This window comes from Palaemon carinicauda, chromosome 26, assembly GCF_036898095.1.
Source record: "Palaemon carinicauda isolate YSFRI2023 chromosome 26, ASM3689809v2, whole genome shotgun sequence".
Taxonomy (NCBI): domain Eukaryota; kingdom Metazoa; phylum Arthropoda; class Malacostraca; order Decapoda; family Palaemonidae; genus Palaemon; species Palaemon carinicauda.
This window is the reverse complement of record NC_090750.1, coordinates 85,185,575-85,205,284: the sequence shown is the minus strand read 5'-3', so window position 1 is coordinate 85,205,284 and position 19,710 is coordinate 85,185,575. Positions and strand designations below refer to the sequence as shown.

Below are 19,710 nucleotides of genomic sequence, written 5' to 3'. Positions count from 1 at the left end.
GATGTAGCCTAAACAAGATATTTACAATACTTAATGCCTAATAGCACATAATAAAGTTGATCAAAATATGTATAAGAATAGTAAGCACTGACAAAATAAACAACTGCTAGTTTTCAATATTAATCTTACCCGATAATCATGTAGCTGTCAACTCTGTGTCCGACAGAAATCTACGGTCGGGATACGCCAGCGATCGCTATACAGGTGGGGGTGAACACCACAGCGCCATCTGTGGTCAGGTACTCCAGTACTTCTTGTCAACACCACCTCAATTTTTCCTCTGTCGTGCCTCCGGCTAGACCTACATGGATACGCTGTTGATTCTGGAGTTATTGCTCACGATTTGGTGATGTATTTGCTCTAGAGTTTAGCTTTCGCTATTCAGGAAGTTTTATCATTAGCTTAGCTAGCTTTTGGAATTAATTTGATTTAATTATGGTGACGAAGAGAGTATGAACTCTCTTTCACTTTTAAATGGCCGACCCTTCCCTTAGACGGAAGTGTTGGTGTCGAAGAGAGTATAGACTCTCTTTCTTAATTTTGCTTAACAAAAGTTATAGATTTATTTTATATCTCTCCGCCTTTTATAGGCCTCTTCGATTAACTTCCTTTTATTATAAACTTATTAAAATTAATTTTTATATTTGTTTATATTTGACCTTTCCTAATAGTAGGCGGTCTTTTCTTGGAACCGAAGTTAATTAACATTGAGTTAACATATTATGCTATTTTAATGTTTTTGAAAGAATTTCTTTGATAGTCTCGTACTGTTTTCAAAGTTGAACTAACGTTTTGTTTTGTCTCTGCAGTTGTTGACGTTCAGAACGTTCAACTTGCGCTCTATCGTTACGATAGAGAGAGAGTATTCACGGTGTCACGTTGCAGTAAGAGTAAACCGATTCTAGCGTTTTGTTCATTCTTTCTTAGCTTAAATGGTTTTAATTCTAATAAAGGAACTTTTTATTTGGGAAATCTTTCAGTTTTTTTCCTTTAACAATAATATGTTTTAACGATATATATAATTGGGCTCATCTCTCAGGTTCTAAGTCAAGAGAGAGAGAGAGAGAGATAGAGACGGAGGGAGAGAGAGGAGGATAAACGTTTCGTTCAAGCGGGTAACGTTGTTATCGTTTTTGCTCTTCTCCCTAGTCTCTTTAGGGGAAGAAGGTAAACGTTTCTAGAGTTTTATTCTTGTTCTCAGGCTTTATGCGGTGAGAGATTTTAAACGTAGTTTATTTGATCTAGTGTTTAGTCTCTTTTCCAGCCACTGAATTATTTATCTTTCATTATGTTTTTCTGTTACATTGTAATACTGTTTTCGCAATTACTAACTTTTAATGAAGGATAGAATTGCGTGTTTCAGGTACAAACCACTTAAAGTTTCGAGTTCAGTGAAATAAGTGCAAACAGAAAATCAAAAGTGATAAAGTGATAAGCGCAAAGTGTTACAGTGTTGCGTTCGAGGGTTCGTCTGTTCGTGCCAGTTGTTCGCCTAGTCTGGGACCTCTTACAAGCTCCCAAGCCCAGGGGAGAAGTAATGTCGAAGGACTTATGGGTTCATCAGGCCTTGATCGACGAACAGACGTTTCCCTCCGTGGTTTCGGGTGTATCTACACACGTTGCCGACGTGATCACCCCACCCACACAAAGACGAGAGAGCCCTTTTATTCCTCGTCTGCGGAAGAGGTTTCTCGCAGAAACCATGGACCAAATCTTGCAGCTTTTAAGTGCAAGTCGGTCCCTTCCGCGCAAGTCCAACTCCTAGGTGGTGCCATTAGCACTGGGTCAGTTCGGACTTGCTGCAGTACGACAACTGCACACCTCCCAGAGAGGCAAGGTGGTATCGCAACAGGCAGTAACTCCGTCTGTTGCCGCACCAGCTGTTTTAGACCCTCAGTCTCAACGGACAGTAGCTCCGTTTGTTGTTGTCTTTCTTAAACTCTAGTGGTCTATGCTGCAGACAATGCAGTCTCAGCTTGCGGTGTTGATGCAGGAGTTTCAGGCAGAGAAGGTTAGCACACCTCCTCCTGCGAGCGCTCCTCCACCTCTGCGCAGTCCACCCTGCCAGACGTATGATGTTGAGGCTCCTCCTGCCTCCATGCGTGAGCTGCCGCATTGGGAGTTGCCAGGTACCAGCGCTATGCAGCAACCTCCACTTTCCTTGAGGCAGGAGCCTCATGCTATGCGGCAACCGCCTCAACTCTTGAGGCAAGAGCCTCAACTCTTGAGGCAAGAACCTCAACTCTTGAGGCAAGAGCCTCAACTCTTGAGGCAAGAACCTCAACTCTTGAGGCAAGAACCTCAACTCTTGAGGCAAGAGCCTCAACTCTTGAGGCAAGAACCTCAACTCTTGAGGCAAGACCTCAACTCTTGAGGCAAGAACCTCAACTCTTGAGGCAAGAGCCTCAACTCTTGAGACAAGAACCTCAACTCTTGAGGCAAGAGCCTCAACTCTTGAGGCAAGAACCTCAACTCTTGAGGCAAGAACCTCAACTCTTGAGGCAAGAGCCTCAACTCTTGAGGCAAGAACCTCAACTCTTGAGGCAAGAACCTCAACTCTTGAGGCAAGAGCCTCAACTCTTGAGGCAAGAGCCTCTCTCTGCGCAGCCACCTCCTCAACCCTTGAGGCAGACGCAACTCTTGAGGCAGGAACCTCATGCTATGAGGCAGCCGCCTCAACGCATGCAGCAACCGCATTCTTCACAGCATGAGCCTCTCTCTGCGCAGCTACCTCCTCAACCCTTGAGGCAGACGCAACTCTTGAGGCAGGAACCTCACAGGAGCCTCTTGCTATGCGGCATCCTCCTCAAACCATGAGGCAGGAGCCTCATGCTATGCGGCATCCTCCTCAACCCATGAGGCAGGAGCCTCATGCTATGCGGCAACCTCCTCTACCCATGAGGCAGGAGCCTCATGCTATGCGGCATCCTCCTCAACCCATGAGGCAGGAGCCTCATGCTATGCGGCATCCTCCTCAACCCATGAGGCAGGAGTCTCATGCTATGAGGAGCCTCATGCTATGCGGCATCCTCCTCAACCCATGAGGCAGGAGTCTCATGCTATGAGGAGCCTCATGCTATGCGGCATCCTCCTCAAACCATGAGGCAGGAGCCTCATGCTATGCGGCAACCGCCTCAAACCATGAGGCAGGAGCCTCATACTATGCGGCATCCTCCTCAACGCATGCGGCATGAGCCTCATCCCTTGCAGCATGAGCCTCATCCCATGCAGCATGAGCCTCATACCATGCAGCATGAGCCTCATCCCATGCAGCATGAGCCTCATCCCATGCAGCATGAGCCTCATCCCATGCAGCATAAGCCGCACGCCATGCAACATGCTCTGCTTACCTTACAGCATGCTCTACATACAGCATGCTCTGCATACCTTACCGCATGCTCCTCAGTCACACATCTTTGGTTGTTGCCAACTCACTAGACTGTCAAGCAGTTTCATAACGTTGCCTTCTAGTCTGCTGCTTTTGCACCAGTGAAACCCTCACTGAGAGAACTTAGCTTTTCTCGGATATGGTTCCTGTAGATGAGAAAGTGCTATTCTCCCTCCTTCTGATATTCCCTTGAGGACTCTGTCATTTGGAGAGGAGCCTTTAGCTGCTTAGCCTCCTATGGACTTTTATTTAAGCATAACATGCTTCCAGGGAGGGTAATGGTTCCACTTCAGTCGCTAACCCCGTCTGTTACCACACCTGCTCCCATAGACCTTGAGCTTTGTTGCAAGACATGCAGTCCAAGCTTAGTCCTTGTTAGAGGATTTTTTGTTTACGGAGTCAGTGTGTCACTGGGAAGACGTTCAACAACCAGCAGAAGTGACTTGTTGTGACGCAGTGCGGCAACCTCAGCAACCCGATAAGGAGTTGTCTGTACGACCCAGACAGTCTAGACAGCTTCGGGTTGTCGCGGTACTTCCTCGCTTCCCCATGGTTGACAGTTCACAGACTGTGCAGCAGTACCATGATCTTGTGTCCGGCTCCGTCAGACGACTAGCTTTTAAGAGCTCCCACAAGTCGTCGCTGTCTGGAGATTCTCAGATGGACTATGGATCTGACCAAGGAACTGGGCCTCCTGGTCAATTTTGAGGAGTCCCAGCTCGTCCCATCCCAGACCATTGTCTACCTGGGTATGGATCTTCAGAGTCGAGCTTTTCGGGCTTTTCCGTCGGCCCCAAGGATCTACTAAGCCCTAGATTGCATCCAGAGCATGCTGAGAAGGAACCGATGCTCAGTCAGGTAGTGGATGAGTCTAACAGGGACACTTTCATCGCTGGCCCTGTTCATCGAGTTAGGGAGACGCCACCTCCGCCCCCTTCAGTATCATCTAGCGGCTCACTGGATAAAGGACATGACGCTAGAGACGATCTCAGTTCCTGTTTCCGAAGAGAGGAGGTCTACTCTCACGTGGTGAAAGAACAGCTTTCTTCTCAAGGAAGTCTACCTTTGGCTGTTCAGAAACCCGACCGCCGTCTCTTCTCTGACGCATCAGACACGGGCTGGGGTGCGACTTTGGACGGACAGGAATGCTCGGGAACATGGAATCAGGAGCTAAGGACACTTCAGATCTATTGCAAGGAGCTGTTGGCGGTTCATCTGGCCTTGATAAACTTCAAGTCCCTCCAGCTTAACAAGGTGGTGGAGGTGGACTCTGACAACACCACAGCCTTGGCTTACATCTCCAAGCAGGGAGGGACTCATTCGTGGAAGTTGTTCTAGATCGCAAGGGACCCCCTCATCTGGTTAAAAGATCGAAAGCTCACGCTGGTAACGAGGTTCATTCAGGGCGATATGAATGTCATGGCAGATCGCCTTAGCCGGAAGGGTCAGGTCATCCCCACAGAGTGGACCCTTCACAAGAATGTTTGCAGCAGACTTTGGGCCCTGTGGGGTCAGCCAACCATAGATCTGTTCGCTACCTCGATAACCTAGAGGCTCCCGTTGTATTGTTCTCCGATTCCAGACCCAGCAGCAGTTCACGTGGATGCTTTTCTGCTGGATTGGTCCCATCTCGACCTGTATGCATTCCCGCCGTTCAAGATTGTCAACAGGGTACTTCAGAAGTTCGCCTCTCGCAAAGGGACACGGCTGACGTTGGTTGACTCCGCTCTGGCCCGCGAGAGAATGGTTCATAGAGGTACTGCAATGGCTGGTCGACATTCCCAGGACTCTTCCTCTAGGAGTGGACCTTCTACGTCTACCTCACGTAAAGAAGGTACATCCAAACCTCCACGCTCTTCGTCTGACTGCCTTCAGATTTTCGAAAGACTCTCAAGAGCTAGGGGCTTTTCGAAGTAGGCAGCCAGAGCGATTGCCAGAGCAAGGAGGACATCCACTCTCAGAGTCTATCAGTCTAAAGGGGAAGTCTTCCGAAGCTGGTACAAGGCCAATGCAGTTTCCTCATCCAGTACCACTGTAACCCAGATTGCTGACTTCCTGTTACATCTAAGGAACGTAAGATCCCTTTCAGCTCCTACGATTAAGGGTTACAGAAGTATGTTGGCAGCGGTTTTCCGCCACAGAGGCTTGGATCTTTCCACCATCAAAGATCTACAGGACCTCCTTAGGTCTTTTGAGACCTCAAAGGAACGTCGGTTGTCCACTCCAGGCTGGAATCTAGACGTGGTCCTAAGGTTCCTTATGTCATCAAGATTTGAACCTCTCCAATCAGCCTCTTTTAAGGACCTCACATTAAAAACTTTTCCTCGTGTGCTTGACAACAGCTAAAAGAGTAAGTGAGATCCACGCCTTCAGCAGGAACATAGTTTTCACATCTGAAACGGCTACATGTTCCTTGCAGCTCGGTTTTTTGCTAAAACGAGCTTCCTTCACGTCCTTGGCCTAAGTCGTTCGAGATCCCAAGCCTGTCCAACTTGGTGGGGGACGAACTGGAGAGAGTACTTTGCCCAGTTAGAGCTCTTAGGTACTATCTAAAAAGGTCATAACCTTTACGAGGACAATCAGAAGCCTTATGGTGTGCTATCAAGAAGCCTTCTCTTCCAAGGTCTAAGAACTCAGTTTCTTACCTATTCAGGCTCCTGATTAGGGAAGCACATTCTCATCTGAAGGAAGAAGACCTTGCTTTGCTGAAGGTAAGGACACATGAAGTGAGAGCTGTGGCTACTTCAGTGGCCCTCAAACAGAACCGTTCTCTGCAGAGTGTTATGGATGCAACCTATTGGAGAAGCAAGTCAGTGTTCGCATCATTCTATCTCAAAGATGTCCAGTCTCTTTACGAGAACTGCTACACCCTGGGACCATTCGTAGCAACGAGTGCAGTAGTAGGCGGGGGCTCAGCCACTACATTCCCATAATCCCATAACCTTTTTAACCTTTCTCTTGAATACTTTTTATGGGTTGTACGGTCGGCTAAGAAGCCTTCCACATCCTTGTTGATTTGGCGGGTGGTCAATTCTTTCTTGAGAAGCGCCGAGGTTAAAGGTTGTGATGAGGTCCTTTAGTATGGGTTGCAGCCCTTTATACTTCAGCACCTAAGAGTCGTTCAGCATCCTAAGAGGACCGCTACGCTCAGTAAGGAAGACGTACTTAATAAAGGCAGAGTAATGGTTCAAGTCGTCTTCCTTACCAGGTACTTATTTATTTTATGTTATTTTTGAATAACTAATAAAATAAAATACGGGATACTTAGCTTCTTTGTTAACATGTATGCTGGTCTCCACCCACCACCCTGGGTGTGAATCAGCTACATGATTATCGGGTAAGATTAATATTGAAAAATGTTATTTTCATTAGTAAAATAAATTTTTGAATATACTTACCCGATAATCATGATTTAATTGACCCACCCTTCCTCCCCATAGAGAACCAGTGGACCGAGGAAAAAATTGAGGTGGTGTTGACAAGAAGTACTGGAGTACCTGACCACAGATGGCGCTGTGGTGTTCACCCCCACCTGTATAGCGATCGCTGGCGTATCCCGACCGTAGATTTCTGTCGGCAACAGAGTTGACAGCTACATGATTATCGGGTAAGTATATTCAAAAATTTATTTTACTAATGAAAATAACATTTTTACCATCAGAGGAAAAAGGTTAATAATTTTCTACATGTAGTTACATTTAGTGAAGCTAGCAATCAGGGTAATCTTAGTAACTTAAAGCTACCTGATAATTGCGGAATTCAATTCCTTATCACTGAAGACAGTAAGAAATGAGGGTTAGTACCTAATGATGAGAAATTGACTCTGAATCTCTTATTTAGCAAACTCTTCAAAATTAGTATAATTTACAGCACTGCAGGCTCACAGAAGCAGGTTATTTTTTTTTCTTTTTTTTTTTTACTAGGAAACATCAGAGAATCGATGTGCTTTGAAACTTCCTTCTGTCTGTCTGATAAAGAAATTACCTTCTGTCTGTCTGATAAAAAAATTACTTAGGGCCTGGGAACATTGCAAGATCATATTATAGACATACATATATATATATATATATATATATATATATATATATATATATATATATATATATATATATATATATATATATATATATATATATATATATATCTATATATATATATATACAGTATATATATATATATATATATATATATATATATATATATATATATATATATATATATATATATATATATATATATATATATATATGTATATATATGTATATGTATATAGGTAAATTCTTTCATCAAAATTTATTTTCAAACTGACTCCTTTGCTCTATGGTGTTGATGACAAGCTCTTCTCACAGGGCATATCTTTGATGAAACTGAGCATCCAAAGATATAACGTGCAAATTACAGGAAATGGTAAAAAAACCTGAAATGATTTATAGATAAATGCAAATAAGAGAAATGACGTCATTAATAATACAAGGAAAATATGTATTATATCCACAAGAAGTAAATAGTTTACTTGATAGCATAGCACAAGGCAATGAAGGTAGTTTGAGTAAATAGAAATTAAATCTGAAAAGAATATCTAACAATTTTCATGAGTAGACCCTCTATAGTTTTAAAAGATTCGATTGAGTTTTTAAGATAGGGTGAAAGTTATTGTTGAAGTCTGTTAGAATTGATGAGTTGTAATCTCCCAGCTAGAGAATTCTTCCTGTCTGTGGGTCTGATACTATTTTTATGTATTCCCATGACAAGTTGTCATGTGTGAACTTTATTGTTCTATTTATATTTCTTATGGCCTTTTTCCTGGTGCCTTTAGATCCGATAGTATTTTGCATATTTTCTTTGTAATTATGTAAGAAATATTCTCTCTTACAGTATTTGTTTTGACTTATTGTACTGTACAATATACATAATGAAGTAAATTCTTTAATGAGGTTTAACAAGCAATGAAGTGAAGCAAAGGAAAGATTATTTGGAGAATAACTATTTGGTCTTACGTACGTTTGTGCAGGTTGAATTGTTAGTTGGTACTGTACTATAGTCAATTTTTTTCAGCGAGGCAGATTTGCACCGAGTCGCAGCGGTGCCCTTTTAGCTCGGAAAAGTTTCCTGATCGCTGATTGGTTGGACAAGATAATTCTAACCAATCAGCGATCAAGAAACTTTCCCGAGCTAAAAGGACACCTCTGCGAGTCGGTGAAAATCTGCCTCGCTAAAAGAAATGGACTATAGTTATTAGTAGGCAGAATAGTGGGCTGAAGGGTTGTCATTAATGTAAATATTATTTTTTTTAGGGGGGTAAATCCATGAAAGTGAGTCCCAATTAGTACACTTTGAAAGTACACAAAAATAGTATTTGTTTACATACAGATATGTATATGCATTCAATAATATGTATACATAATATACATATCTGTGTGTGCACAGTTTTTCAGAAACATGATAAATATGCAGCATTAATATTTTATATACAATCACATGCACATGTACTTATAGCTGAAGGTCATTAGCACCGTTTAACTAAGAATGTTCTGCTGCTTCTCAGTGTTGGCTGCATTCTTGGTTCAAGTAGTAGTGGGCTCATTTGCCTGGAAAATTAATATAGTGTTATTGTTTGCCTCGTTGTATAACGGTTATATTTTTCTGCTTTGGAGATGCATAAAAGATCTTATTTTTATGTAAATTAACAATCTATTCATTCTTTTGCTTTAGATGTTTGTATTTTTTATTATTCATGTTTTTTATTATTAAAGTAAACATACCTTAAATAAGATTAATTTAAAAAAAAGCAAGGATCTAGTCAGTCATTTGGTATTTGTTTGTTTGTTGCTCAGGGAGTATTTTATAGTAAAGAGAGAGCTGGGTGTATCAAATCACGTTTCATGGCATTGACCTTGCCATTGTTAAATAATTAGCTGGACTGCTTGCTGGGTGAAACGGGTTGAATCTATAGTACATGAGTTTTCTTTTTTTATTCTGTATGATATTTTTAAAAAATGTCTTACCTGTTACAAGCAGATTCTTTTGATATTCTTAAACTAGAAACAGTTCTCCTCCCGAACAAAATCTCATTTGATGGTGTATTGTCCCTTTTCCCAAAATGTTTGTGCCAGAAATTAATCTGAAGTTCTTTGTAAGTGAACGTGTATAGTTCTTTATATGGGATTTACTTTTAAAAGCATAAGTGACAGTATTTAGCTTATAGTGTGTTAACTGTCGACTGAAATATCTCTATGAAATATGTTAATCTTTGAATCCACATGAGCAAGAATTTATGGTCCCACATCATAAGTAGTAATTTTTCAAATATTTGCTAGGTTTCACTAAATGTTTATAGATGATTCAGAAAACATGGAAATATCTTTTAATTTCATTATTTTGATAGGATAGTGGCATTAGAATATATTTGATGATTTTTTTTTTTTAAATAACCTTTTCTGTTTGAAATAAGTTTGCTTTTCCCAGTCTCTGGTTTTACTGTTGCTATTGATAAGCAAGGCATGGAAGCATACTGCATTTATATTCATGATTTCCACTTACACGGCTAATGATTGTGTGAGAAAATCAGTAGGTGCTGATAACTGATTAAGATATGAATTATCATAACCTGTTGAATGTGAATTTGAATTGTGGATATTGTTAAGCCTCAAGTTTTTGATATTGTTTAAAGTGCAGTTTTTATTATCTACATATACAGTAGATCTTTTCCAGTGTGTTTGCGCGTGCTTAAATGGTAGTGATGAATAATATATATTAGAAGGCTATATAATGTGTAAACTTGTATGTAAACCATTATATCTACCGGTACTGTATATTCATATTCTTTTAGAGTTATGTGAAATTGATTGTATCAAGTTGAAAATATCTTGTGCAATGAGGCAGATTTTTCAACATACATTGGTCAAGTATCTTCAATGGGTTTTTTTTCAATACAGTAAATAAGTAACAGAATTATGCTTCAACTGTTACTGTTTCAACTACTGTATTTTTTCAAGAAAACATATGACAAACTAATTTAGCCAAGGTGTTTTTGGTAGGAAGTAATGCACTGCTTTTAGGGTTAGATCAGAAATTTAATTCCTATAAACCGGAATAATTTATTTCATCTAAAACCTTTAAGGTACAGATAGATAGGTCTTTCGTGCACATGGAATCCTGGGAGATGCTTCTTTCCCGTTAATAGGAAAAAAAAACAGAAATGAGTCAGTTGCTTGATAATAGACTTTTACCATTTTCCCATGATTTTCTCATCTTCTAAGAGGTTTTAACAATCGTATCAGTAGTTTCCTACTTCCTTCATTAATAATGGTTTGCTAAAGTTTGGTTTGAACATCGACTCTAGAAGAATAGAGCTATTGTAGTTTTATCATTATCTCTAGCGGTTTGATTTTGGAGTGTTCTTATCCTAGAAGAGCTGCTTTCCATAGGTAAAGAGTCTCTTTTACCATTACCAAGAGGAAAGTGGCCGCTGAACAATTACTGTGCAGTTATCAACACCTTATCATATTGCTATCAGGTGTATGAGGAAGAGAAGAATATGTAAAGAATAGATCAGACTGTTTGGTATATGTGTAGGCAAAAGAAAAATTAGCAGTAACTAGAGAGGGATCCAACGCACAGTAGTACTAAATTTATCTAGCCAGTCAAAGGACCCAATAACACTTTTAGAGATAGTATATTAATGGATACCTCATGGTTTGCCCAACATACTACCTGATAATGGAGTTGGTGAACTCGAGCTATATTAGTCCATCCAAAAATGTAGTTTTCAAAGCATCCGTAGACCTAAAGAATGCTTAGCATTACAGTCTGCTCTATCCAACATCCCAGAATTACCGACATAATTATGAGCAGTGGGTTTCAGACCAAGTAGAAGTATTTTATTCCATTTTAACAATGGACAGCTGTCTACAAAAGGGAAAAAAACTTTTATCCCTATACAGTACATCTGGGTTTCCAGTGAAGTACTATTTTCTTTCATAGAAAAACCCAAAACTGAGATATAATCAGTGAGTGATAGAAAAAATGCCATTGATGGGTTAAAGTCAGTCAGTCTAGTTTATCACTCATAACCCACAGATGAAGAGGGACTGAGGGTTTGGGGATTTTTATGTGTACAAAAGAACTAATAATAGATTATGGGTCTGTATGAAAAAACTTTTCTATACAAAAATTCATTTGTAAAAATAAACACTTTTTCTAGTCTAATTATTGTATTAATTTAAAATGATGTTAAAGGTATGATTATATTTTACTAGTAGATATTGTCCATCTTGAGATTTTTGTAATGCGACGAGTGGCTATGGTAATCTTAATGTTTCCGATAATATCTCAGAAGTTAGCAGTCAGTGGAGAGGTCATAGTGTGCTAATCATCGTATAAGTATAAGTTTCTTCATCAAGTGATTTAAACACAGATGGTACAAGAGGCGGTGATTTCATTTTCTTATAGGTTTTCCGATTAATTTTTATTTATTTTATCGCTGGAAAAAAGAGTAGCACAGTATTTTTTTTGTCGAAAGTTACCTTTGGGGCTTATTTACCTTATTAATCTTTTTTTTTTTTTTGGGGGGGGGGGTTAAGCTTGTGATTCTTTAGCATGAGTTCATGTTTAAAATTTGGTGGTAATAATTTTCGTAAGTCACTGCTCCCGAAAATATATAACTTGGTCTCTGATACCGTAACCCAAAGCAATACATTATTGAATATAACGCATTGAAGTTTATGATTATATTTATTGAGGGGTGTCTAAATACATTATAAATATTTTTCAATAACCAGATAAAATCTTTCTCTCTCTCTCTCTCTCTCTCTCTCTCTCTCTCTCTCTCTACAATTAAAAATAGTTTTGCATATTGTCCATTATATGAGTAATTAATTTCCTGAATTGATATAAAGTACAGAGCGCGCACACATTTTTGACACTTGAGTATTACAGTTGATTGAGTACAGTATAAAATATTGCCTATAAATATCAGTTGAAAATTAAAATTCTCTCTCTCTCTCTCTCTCTCTCTCTCTCTCTCTCTCTCTCTCTCTCTCTCTCTCTCTCTCTCTCTCTCTCTCTCTCTCTCTCTCTCTCTCTCTCTTTCTCTCTCTCTCTCTCTCTCTCTCTCTCTCTCTCTCTCTCTCTCTCTCTCTCTCTCTCTCTCTCTCTCTCTCTCTCTCTCTCTCTCTCTCTCTGTATTTTAGTGGTATCAAGTACTAATTCTGTTGTGTGTAAATGACATCTTTCAGTTTTATGTAGGTGTCAATCGAGGCCTCACATTTGTGACTAGAAATAAATATAATTTAAGGGTTTGAGTACATCCATAGAAGCAGTAACATGAGGCAATTGCACTTGGTGTCTTAAATAAATGTTTTGAGGTTGACATAACAGCATTTTTGCCATTGTTAAGTTGCCTTGAGATAAACATCATGAAATTGAGATAATTCTTTTTGCCTTAATGAGAAATGTTAGCATTCCCATCACTTTGTCTGTCAATGTTTTTAGGCACCATGTTAACTTTGAAAGCTTTTGTAACTTAACTGCACATAATACTACCAAAACTAATGCTTCAGATATGAAAGGCCATATGTACCAAGAGCACTGTAAAATGAGGTAGAATGATTTAAAGAATCCACCTTTGTACTTTGAATGATCATGGATTAAGAGATGTAGTATTGCTTAAGAAGATTTGTATTTACAGTACAGTACTTTGATTAAAACAAAAAAGAATTTCCACATGAAACACAGTGCAGATAATGAAGCAAATAAAGCGTGACAAAGTAAACTTAGAGTGAATAGGTTATCAATTAAATTTTTCCATGATTTTGGTCCATGAATCCTTGCATTTTTCTGCAGATATTAAGATGTTTTTAATTTAAAATGTCCTTCTCAGGAAAAACCTGTAAAATGTAAACTGGGAAGGGTGACAGGTCTTTAAATGCTCTATTGTTTTAGTTTAATGTAGTTCCATGATGCTTACGATAGGAAACCTGAAAATGACCTTGACTACGAGAATCTTTGCTAAGTAACAATACAAATAAATTCCTAAAAGAGTTCCCCTTTTTTATGTATTATTTTATGCTTTATATCTTTTCTCAGGTTTTTGAGCCCTCTGTTCTTAAGTTGTAGGAATGCTATGCTATAATGTTTTAAGATCCTTTACTCTTAAGAAATTAAGTAACTTTTTTTATTACTCTGGAACATGCTTTGTGATAATGCATTCAGTCAGTCTATAAAGATTAACAGTATTAGAAGATACTAAGGCATGATTGTGTAGTTATTCTCATTAACAAGAATATGCCATGACTGCAGTAGTTTTGAGTATTCTACTTTCAGCCACACAGAAATTAACTTCATACAGGTTTTTTTTTTTTGCAACTTTCTAAATGTGCATAACAAAGATCCAAGTGCAGAATTTTTTTCTCTATGTGCCACTTTTAAAAATTAGTCTAGTTTGCGTGTTTTATTACGTAGAAGTTTGTTTACTGTGTGAGTCTGGCAGTTGAGAGTGGTGGTGGTGAAGGTGGTTGGTAATGGTGGTGGGTTACCTCTCAGGTGATGGTGAGTGAGGGTATGATGGTGAGGGGATCCATACCGGTTCCTGTGGGGTCACCTGTGGGGGTCGGAGGACCCCCTCCAGCTCTCCCCATGATGAGACCAGGCCCACACCATGTTACCATGATGGGACCAGGGCCCACCATGAGTATGGGTGGGCCTCGTCTCCCACCTCACATGTCTCATGCCCCTCCTCCTCCGGGAGTCCATCCCCCACACCTGTCCCCAAGGCCATCAACAATGGGCCCCCCAGGTCCTCTTGGCCCCCATGGCCCACATGGTCCCCATGGTCCCCATGGCCCACCAGACCCTCATGGCCCACATGGTCCTCCTCCTCCTCCTGGCCCTCATGGCCCTATGCTGCCTCCACAGCCACCCAGGCGACCACTACTACTGCAGGTGAGACTAACAGCACCCTGCTGCTGCTGCTGCTGCCGCTGCTACAAAATGTTGCACAAGCCCCATCATCCTATTCATTGTTGTCAATATGTGTGCGCTCCCTGTTATTCCCGTTGCTTTTTTTTTTCTATTGATTTTTCAAGCAGTCCTGGTCATCCAGCTTTTATTAGCTGCACAATCAGTGTCCTCTTTGTTCATTGTCTTGTGTCCTTCCCACCATTTTAATATGATTATTTTTATTAGGTGATGTATTAGTTTTATACAGTGAAGTATTAGTGTATGTTGTACATCTGTATAATTCATGCCCTTATAGAAGTGCACTAGATTCAGGTGTGTTTATATATACTGTAAATATGTACTTATGTATACTTGGATGAATGGTTATTCTAATGATGTTTTAATGATAGCTACAATATATATATATATATATATATATATATAAAAGCTCTGAAGAGCCAACTGCCTTCTTTAGATAAATGAATTAACTTGAAAGTGGAGGTTGTTGACCCTAAAAACTTGTTCTGAAGACGTAAATATATAGTCTATAGAATAAACTATTCGGCATTACAGTATTGAGATCCTCATAGATATATATAAAAGGCTGTTGTAGCTCCGTTGGATCAGTTGGAAAATAGATCTCTTTGGCGAGGGTTCAATCTTTGCTCATGTTGATAGACTACATTGAAACACTACCTCTAAAATAATCATATGGATGGGATCGTGTATACCATCACTGAGTGGCTCAGAGCACAAGCCGCAAATTTTTGGGATTGTGTATGTTCACAAGTCTACCTAGCTGTAAATGGTACTATCCTAACCCAACATACACAGCACAGTTCTCCTGAATTTTATATATAAATTCTCCCTTCCTGAGTACTAAGGCCCTTCTCTTCCAGCATTTCTCTCACCCCTTCTCAATTATTGTCTTTCTTTAATTCACTCTCTTAAGACTATTGAATTATGCTGCCATCACCAAGTTATTGTTAATTTGTTCCTACATGAACAACCTATCAGAATAAGCCACTCCTTCTGTATCCTGTTTAAATCTATTTAATAAATTTACCTTTCAACACATTTTTCTATCAATTCTTAATTCACAAATAATATGCAAACAATTCTTGGTAGTTTTGACCTTTTTTACTTAATCACATTCATTATTATATCATAGTTATCCATGTTGACTTCCCTAGACTATTCAATATTATATAACAATATTGTGTGGTCACCTTACTATCTCTCTTGTTTCACTATTCGTTGACTTTTCTTCTCTCATCATAATATTATCCGTTGTATTTACTCCTAAATACCTCTAAAAATTTGTTGCTTCTCTCTATATTGTGTAGTACAGTGTAAAAATATGCTTAAAGATAATTAAATTACTTGAGAATTTAGTGTATACGAATACCAAATAAAAGGCAGTGTGTAGTACCAAGCACTTTTGTGGGTTTAATCATGGATATATAAGGTGCCAAGTACAGATGTAACTGGATGATGCTACATTTTGTTTTTAGCTTTCCCTAGGTATGTACTTATTTATACTGTACAATATATGTATGTATATATACAGTATATACATAGATCCCTCTGGTCTTGCTGACATTTGCTATTCCTTCAGTGGCCATATATTCTTCTGTATTAATGTCTAGTTAGCCATTTCCTTTCTTCTTTCAAAAGGTTAGAACTATAATCCTTTAAAATTAAGTACATAGGGTGTTCTTAATTATTTATAGAATAATATAGATGTACTCAATTAGAAATGTATGCATGTAGGAATGGTTGTACAAAGTCTTTTTCATATCCAAAGAAAATTGTGTTGGAAATAACCTAAGTTTATAGAGCTGAAATTGGTTATTTTGGATGGTTTGCTTAATTTTGTTTGTGGAAAATATGTGTATATATTTTACATACGTTTTAGACTTTTGTTCTATTTTTTGTCTACAATAGAAAAAACTTTAGTGCCATCATTAGCAGTAGGATTACACTTGATTTTCCATGAGATAAACCACTTTATGTAGGTTTATATGGTGATTTAAAAAGTACATGGTGGGAAAGGACTGGAAATCTACCCTAATACATGCAGTATTGCATTACTATCTTGTCATTGCATGTAGCTATTGGTGCATTTAGTGCATCATTCATGTGTATAAGTTACATATATACGGTAGCATTTTCTGTGGCATTTAACATAGAGTACATTCTTTTTGCTAATGTACTGAAAACTGTCCATGGTATATGGTTTTTTATCTATAATTGCATGTTTATGTATGTGCACACAACATGTCTATGCGCATGTATGTGTAATGTAAATGGCACTCATAGTTTATTCAATTATAGTATACTTAAGCTTTAGCTTGTACAGTATACTGAGATCTGCAGATCTAATTCATGTATGCACATACAAAGTAACAAGTGTATGGTTAATACACATGCATTGTACTTAGAGAGTTTTGATGATGGGAATAGGCTTGACTTGAAGGAGGTTTGCACAAAAGAGATGTCACATGAGTAGGCTTTGACCATATGTATCTCGGGTGCAAGAAAATAGTGATTTTTATACAGATGACAATCTTATACATTTCTATAATGATAAAGTATTTCAATTTTTCACATACATCTGGGAAGTTGAACATTATTGACAAAATCAGAATTGATTAAGGTAGATTGGCTGACAATATTCACAGGCCATCCAAAAGAAGGCTATAATTGACCTATAGTTTTGCTTTGCAGATAATAAAAACTTTAAATGAGATAGCGGGGTTGGAAGTTTTCTCATGGCATGTTTTACTTGTTATTCCTTACAATTAAGCTATGGAAAGGTTTAGCTGTAATAAGTCTTTCCAAGTCTGTGCTGGTATACTAATAGAGCTCATATTTTTTGCATGGAAAATTTTTTTGTAATCTTTATTTTTTCAAGGGAATGGCAGGAGCTCTGCTCTTGAGGTTCTTATTTCATTACAGAGCTATCTTATGATCCTTCATGAAAAGTGTTTGAACTTTCCATAGGAAATTTTGAATTTTTCTTCTCTTTTTTATGTTTTAAGCATAGTAGAAATCTTATTTTGGACTGTAAAAAGAAAATGCTGTAGAAGACTCCTTTTATCTCTTATCGTACATTATTTCTGTATACCTTTTTGCCACAAAGAAGTAGGTAAAAAGGTGATAGAAAGTGCATGGGATGATTTTAAGAGCATTAAAGATTTAAATTCAAGAAACAAGTTTATTTTTTCTTGTACAGTATTATTTTTTGAGTTTCTTTCTCTTATTTTGTACTGGCAGTGGCTATTTTCTCAATGAGACTTTCAGCCAGTGGCAATTTTTTGCCTGGTAATCTTCCTCTTAGAAATCTTCCAACTGGCAATTTTCCGTGCACAAAAATGTTGCATTTTTCTTATAATCTGCTATAAGCTGTTTCAATCGATAACCTTGTTTAGTGTTGTAATTGAATTCAAGTTAAAGTGGATGTCATATTTGTGAAATATACTCATAGCTATTAATCTAAGATCTATTTAAAAGCAATGCCAATTCTTAACTAGATTCTCCAAATATGTATGTAATGCTTGCTTGCGTGTATGTTTGTAAAGACATATTAACCCAAGTATTACAAATGCTTTATCTGCTGGTGATAAAGAATTTAGGTCATTCCAGATTTGCAAAACTATCAGTTTAGTTATAGTCGGTGATTTAACAAGACCAGTGGACTGTCTCATCTGCTATCTGGTGATTATTATAGGACATTAACTGTACATACAGACTTGGTGTGTTCCGTGAAGATGTCTGAAACTTTTCATGGACCTTTGAATTTGATATGCTACCCACTGATTGATTGTAGAAGCCATGATAGAGTTATATCTAATGAAACTTAGCTATCTGTGTCAAAAGTTTATTTTTCGTGCCTTTAACAGTTTGTGTTCGGAAATGATCTTTTTGACTTTAAGCAGAAATCACAGTCTTCCGATCTCAACTGTCAATAGGTATTCAGTAGAAATCACACTACTATAAAATCAATCATAGTCTTCCGAGTCAACTGTCAATAGGTATTTAGTGTTACAATTCATGGCATTGATGCCTGTCAACTCTGAAATAGAATGTTTCTGTAGCTTTTATGTATTATTTAAAGTTATTTTTTTAAATGTTTATTGTCTCTGTTACAGTAGGAACATGCCTAAAGTTTTGCATAAAATTTTGATATTTTTGAAGGCTAGTTCTGTAGGAGTTAAGTTTGACTCATTGGGCTGGTAAATCTCCATTCCTTTAATGATGATAATCATATTTTTGAAGAAGGAAATATTGTTCAGGAAAGCTAACTTCAATCCTATGCTAATTATCTTAATGGCAATAGTGAACAAATGGCTTCCTCGCACTTTCCCCGTGAAGCATAACTCACATAGTAAACCTTTGATTATATTCTATAACATTGTCAGCTTGGAATGATCTGCATTCTTCGTAACAGCAGGAAAAGCAAATGTAAAGCACTTTATGTAATTTAGGCAGTTTTAAAGTGGGTTATATAATGTCTATGGATATTTTTTTTCACATTTTTACTTATGCTTGGGAAAACAAGACTTATGTAAGTTTAATTTGAACTATCGTCAATAAAACATTGTAATGCGCTGATGTAAAGTACTGCATTGTAGATGGGTAAGCACATTATACTTAGTTTGCTTTTATTTATATGTAGCTTTACCTTTAGAAATATACATCCACCATCTAAATTAATTTTCTTTTGCTGGTTTTGATTTTATTTGCACATATTTAGGCTCTGGAGACCAGGTTTTCTGCAGAAGTGAATGACTCAAAATTTATGGTAGCCAAGACTGTTTGATATTTATCATAAGAAACTGATTTCATTTGATATGAATCATTTTTTCCCAAAACATTTCACTATCAAATCATTAGTATGTATCATTTGAGCATAGCTTAATCTAATGTATCTCAATTGAGTTTTTATAAACACTTCGTTGTCCTTACAAGGAATTTCTCCCTTAAAGTACCAAACCTTCGTACTGTATAAGATGTATTGCATATGTATTTAGATGCAACTGATAATGATTAAAGAATGCACACAGTAGTGCTTGTACACAAATAGAAATATAAAAATCTATAAAAGTAAAGATATCAGTCATTAAATTGGGTTATAATGTTTAAAAAAAACAATATAATAAAGTTGCATTTTTGGTGAGAATTGATTTAGAAACTACCAAGCTGTATTTTATTTTTTATTTGCATATTAATTTTTCTGGTTATGGACCCATACTGCAGTACTGCAAAAAATGCTCATATATATTGCAGTAATCCTTCTTGTCAAGAATGTGGTAGTGTTATTTTTTGTAGAAAAGGATGTTCTCAAACCCAATATTTTTACACATGAAATTCCACTTTAA

General features: G+C 38.0%; 1 protein-coding gene across 17 annotated transcripts in view; it reads left to right on the top strand.

Moving 5' to 3' along the window:
• LOC137619649 (histone-lysine N-methyltransferase 2C-like) overlaps positions 1–19,710 on the top strand; it is a 163,718-nt gene that overhangs the window by 118,135 nt on the left and 25,873 nt on the right. For 15 of the 17 annotated variants that reach the window (XM_068349868.1, XM_068349877.1, XM_068349874.1 and 12 more), the window contains one exon: positions 13,931–14,329. The exons of the other annotated variants lie outside the window; for them this stretch is intronic. In XM_068349868.1, coding sequence (XP_068205969.1) covers positions 13,931–14,329 — 399 coding nt within the window. The remainder of the gene's footprint in view (positions 1–13,930; positions 14,330–19,710) is intronic. 17 annotated transcript variants of the gene reach the window in all.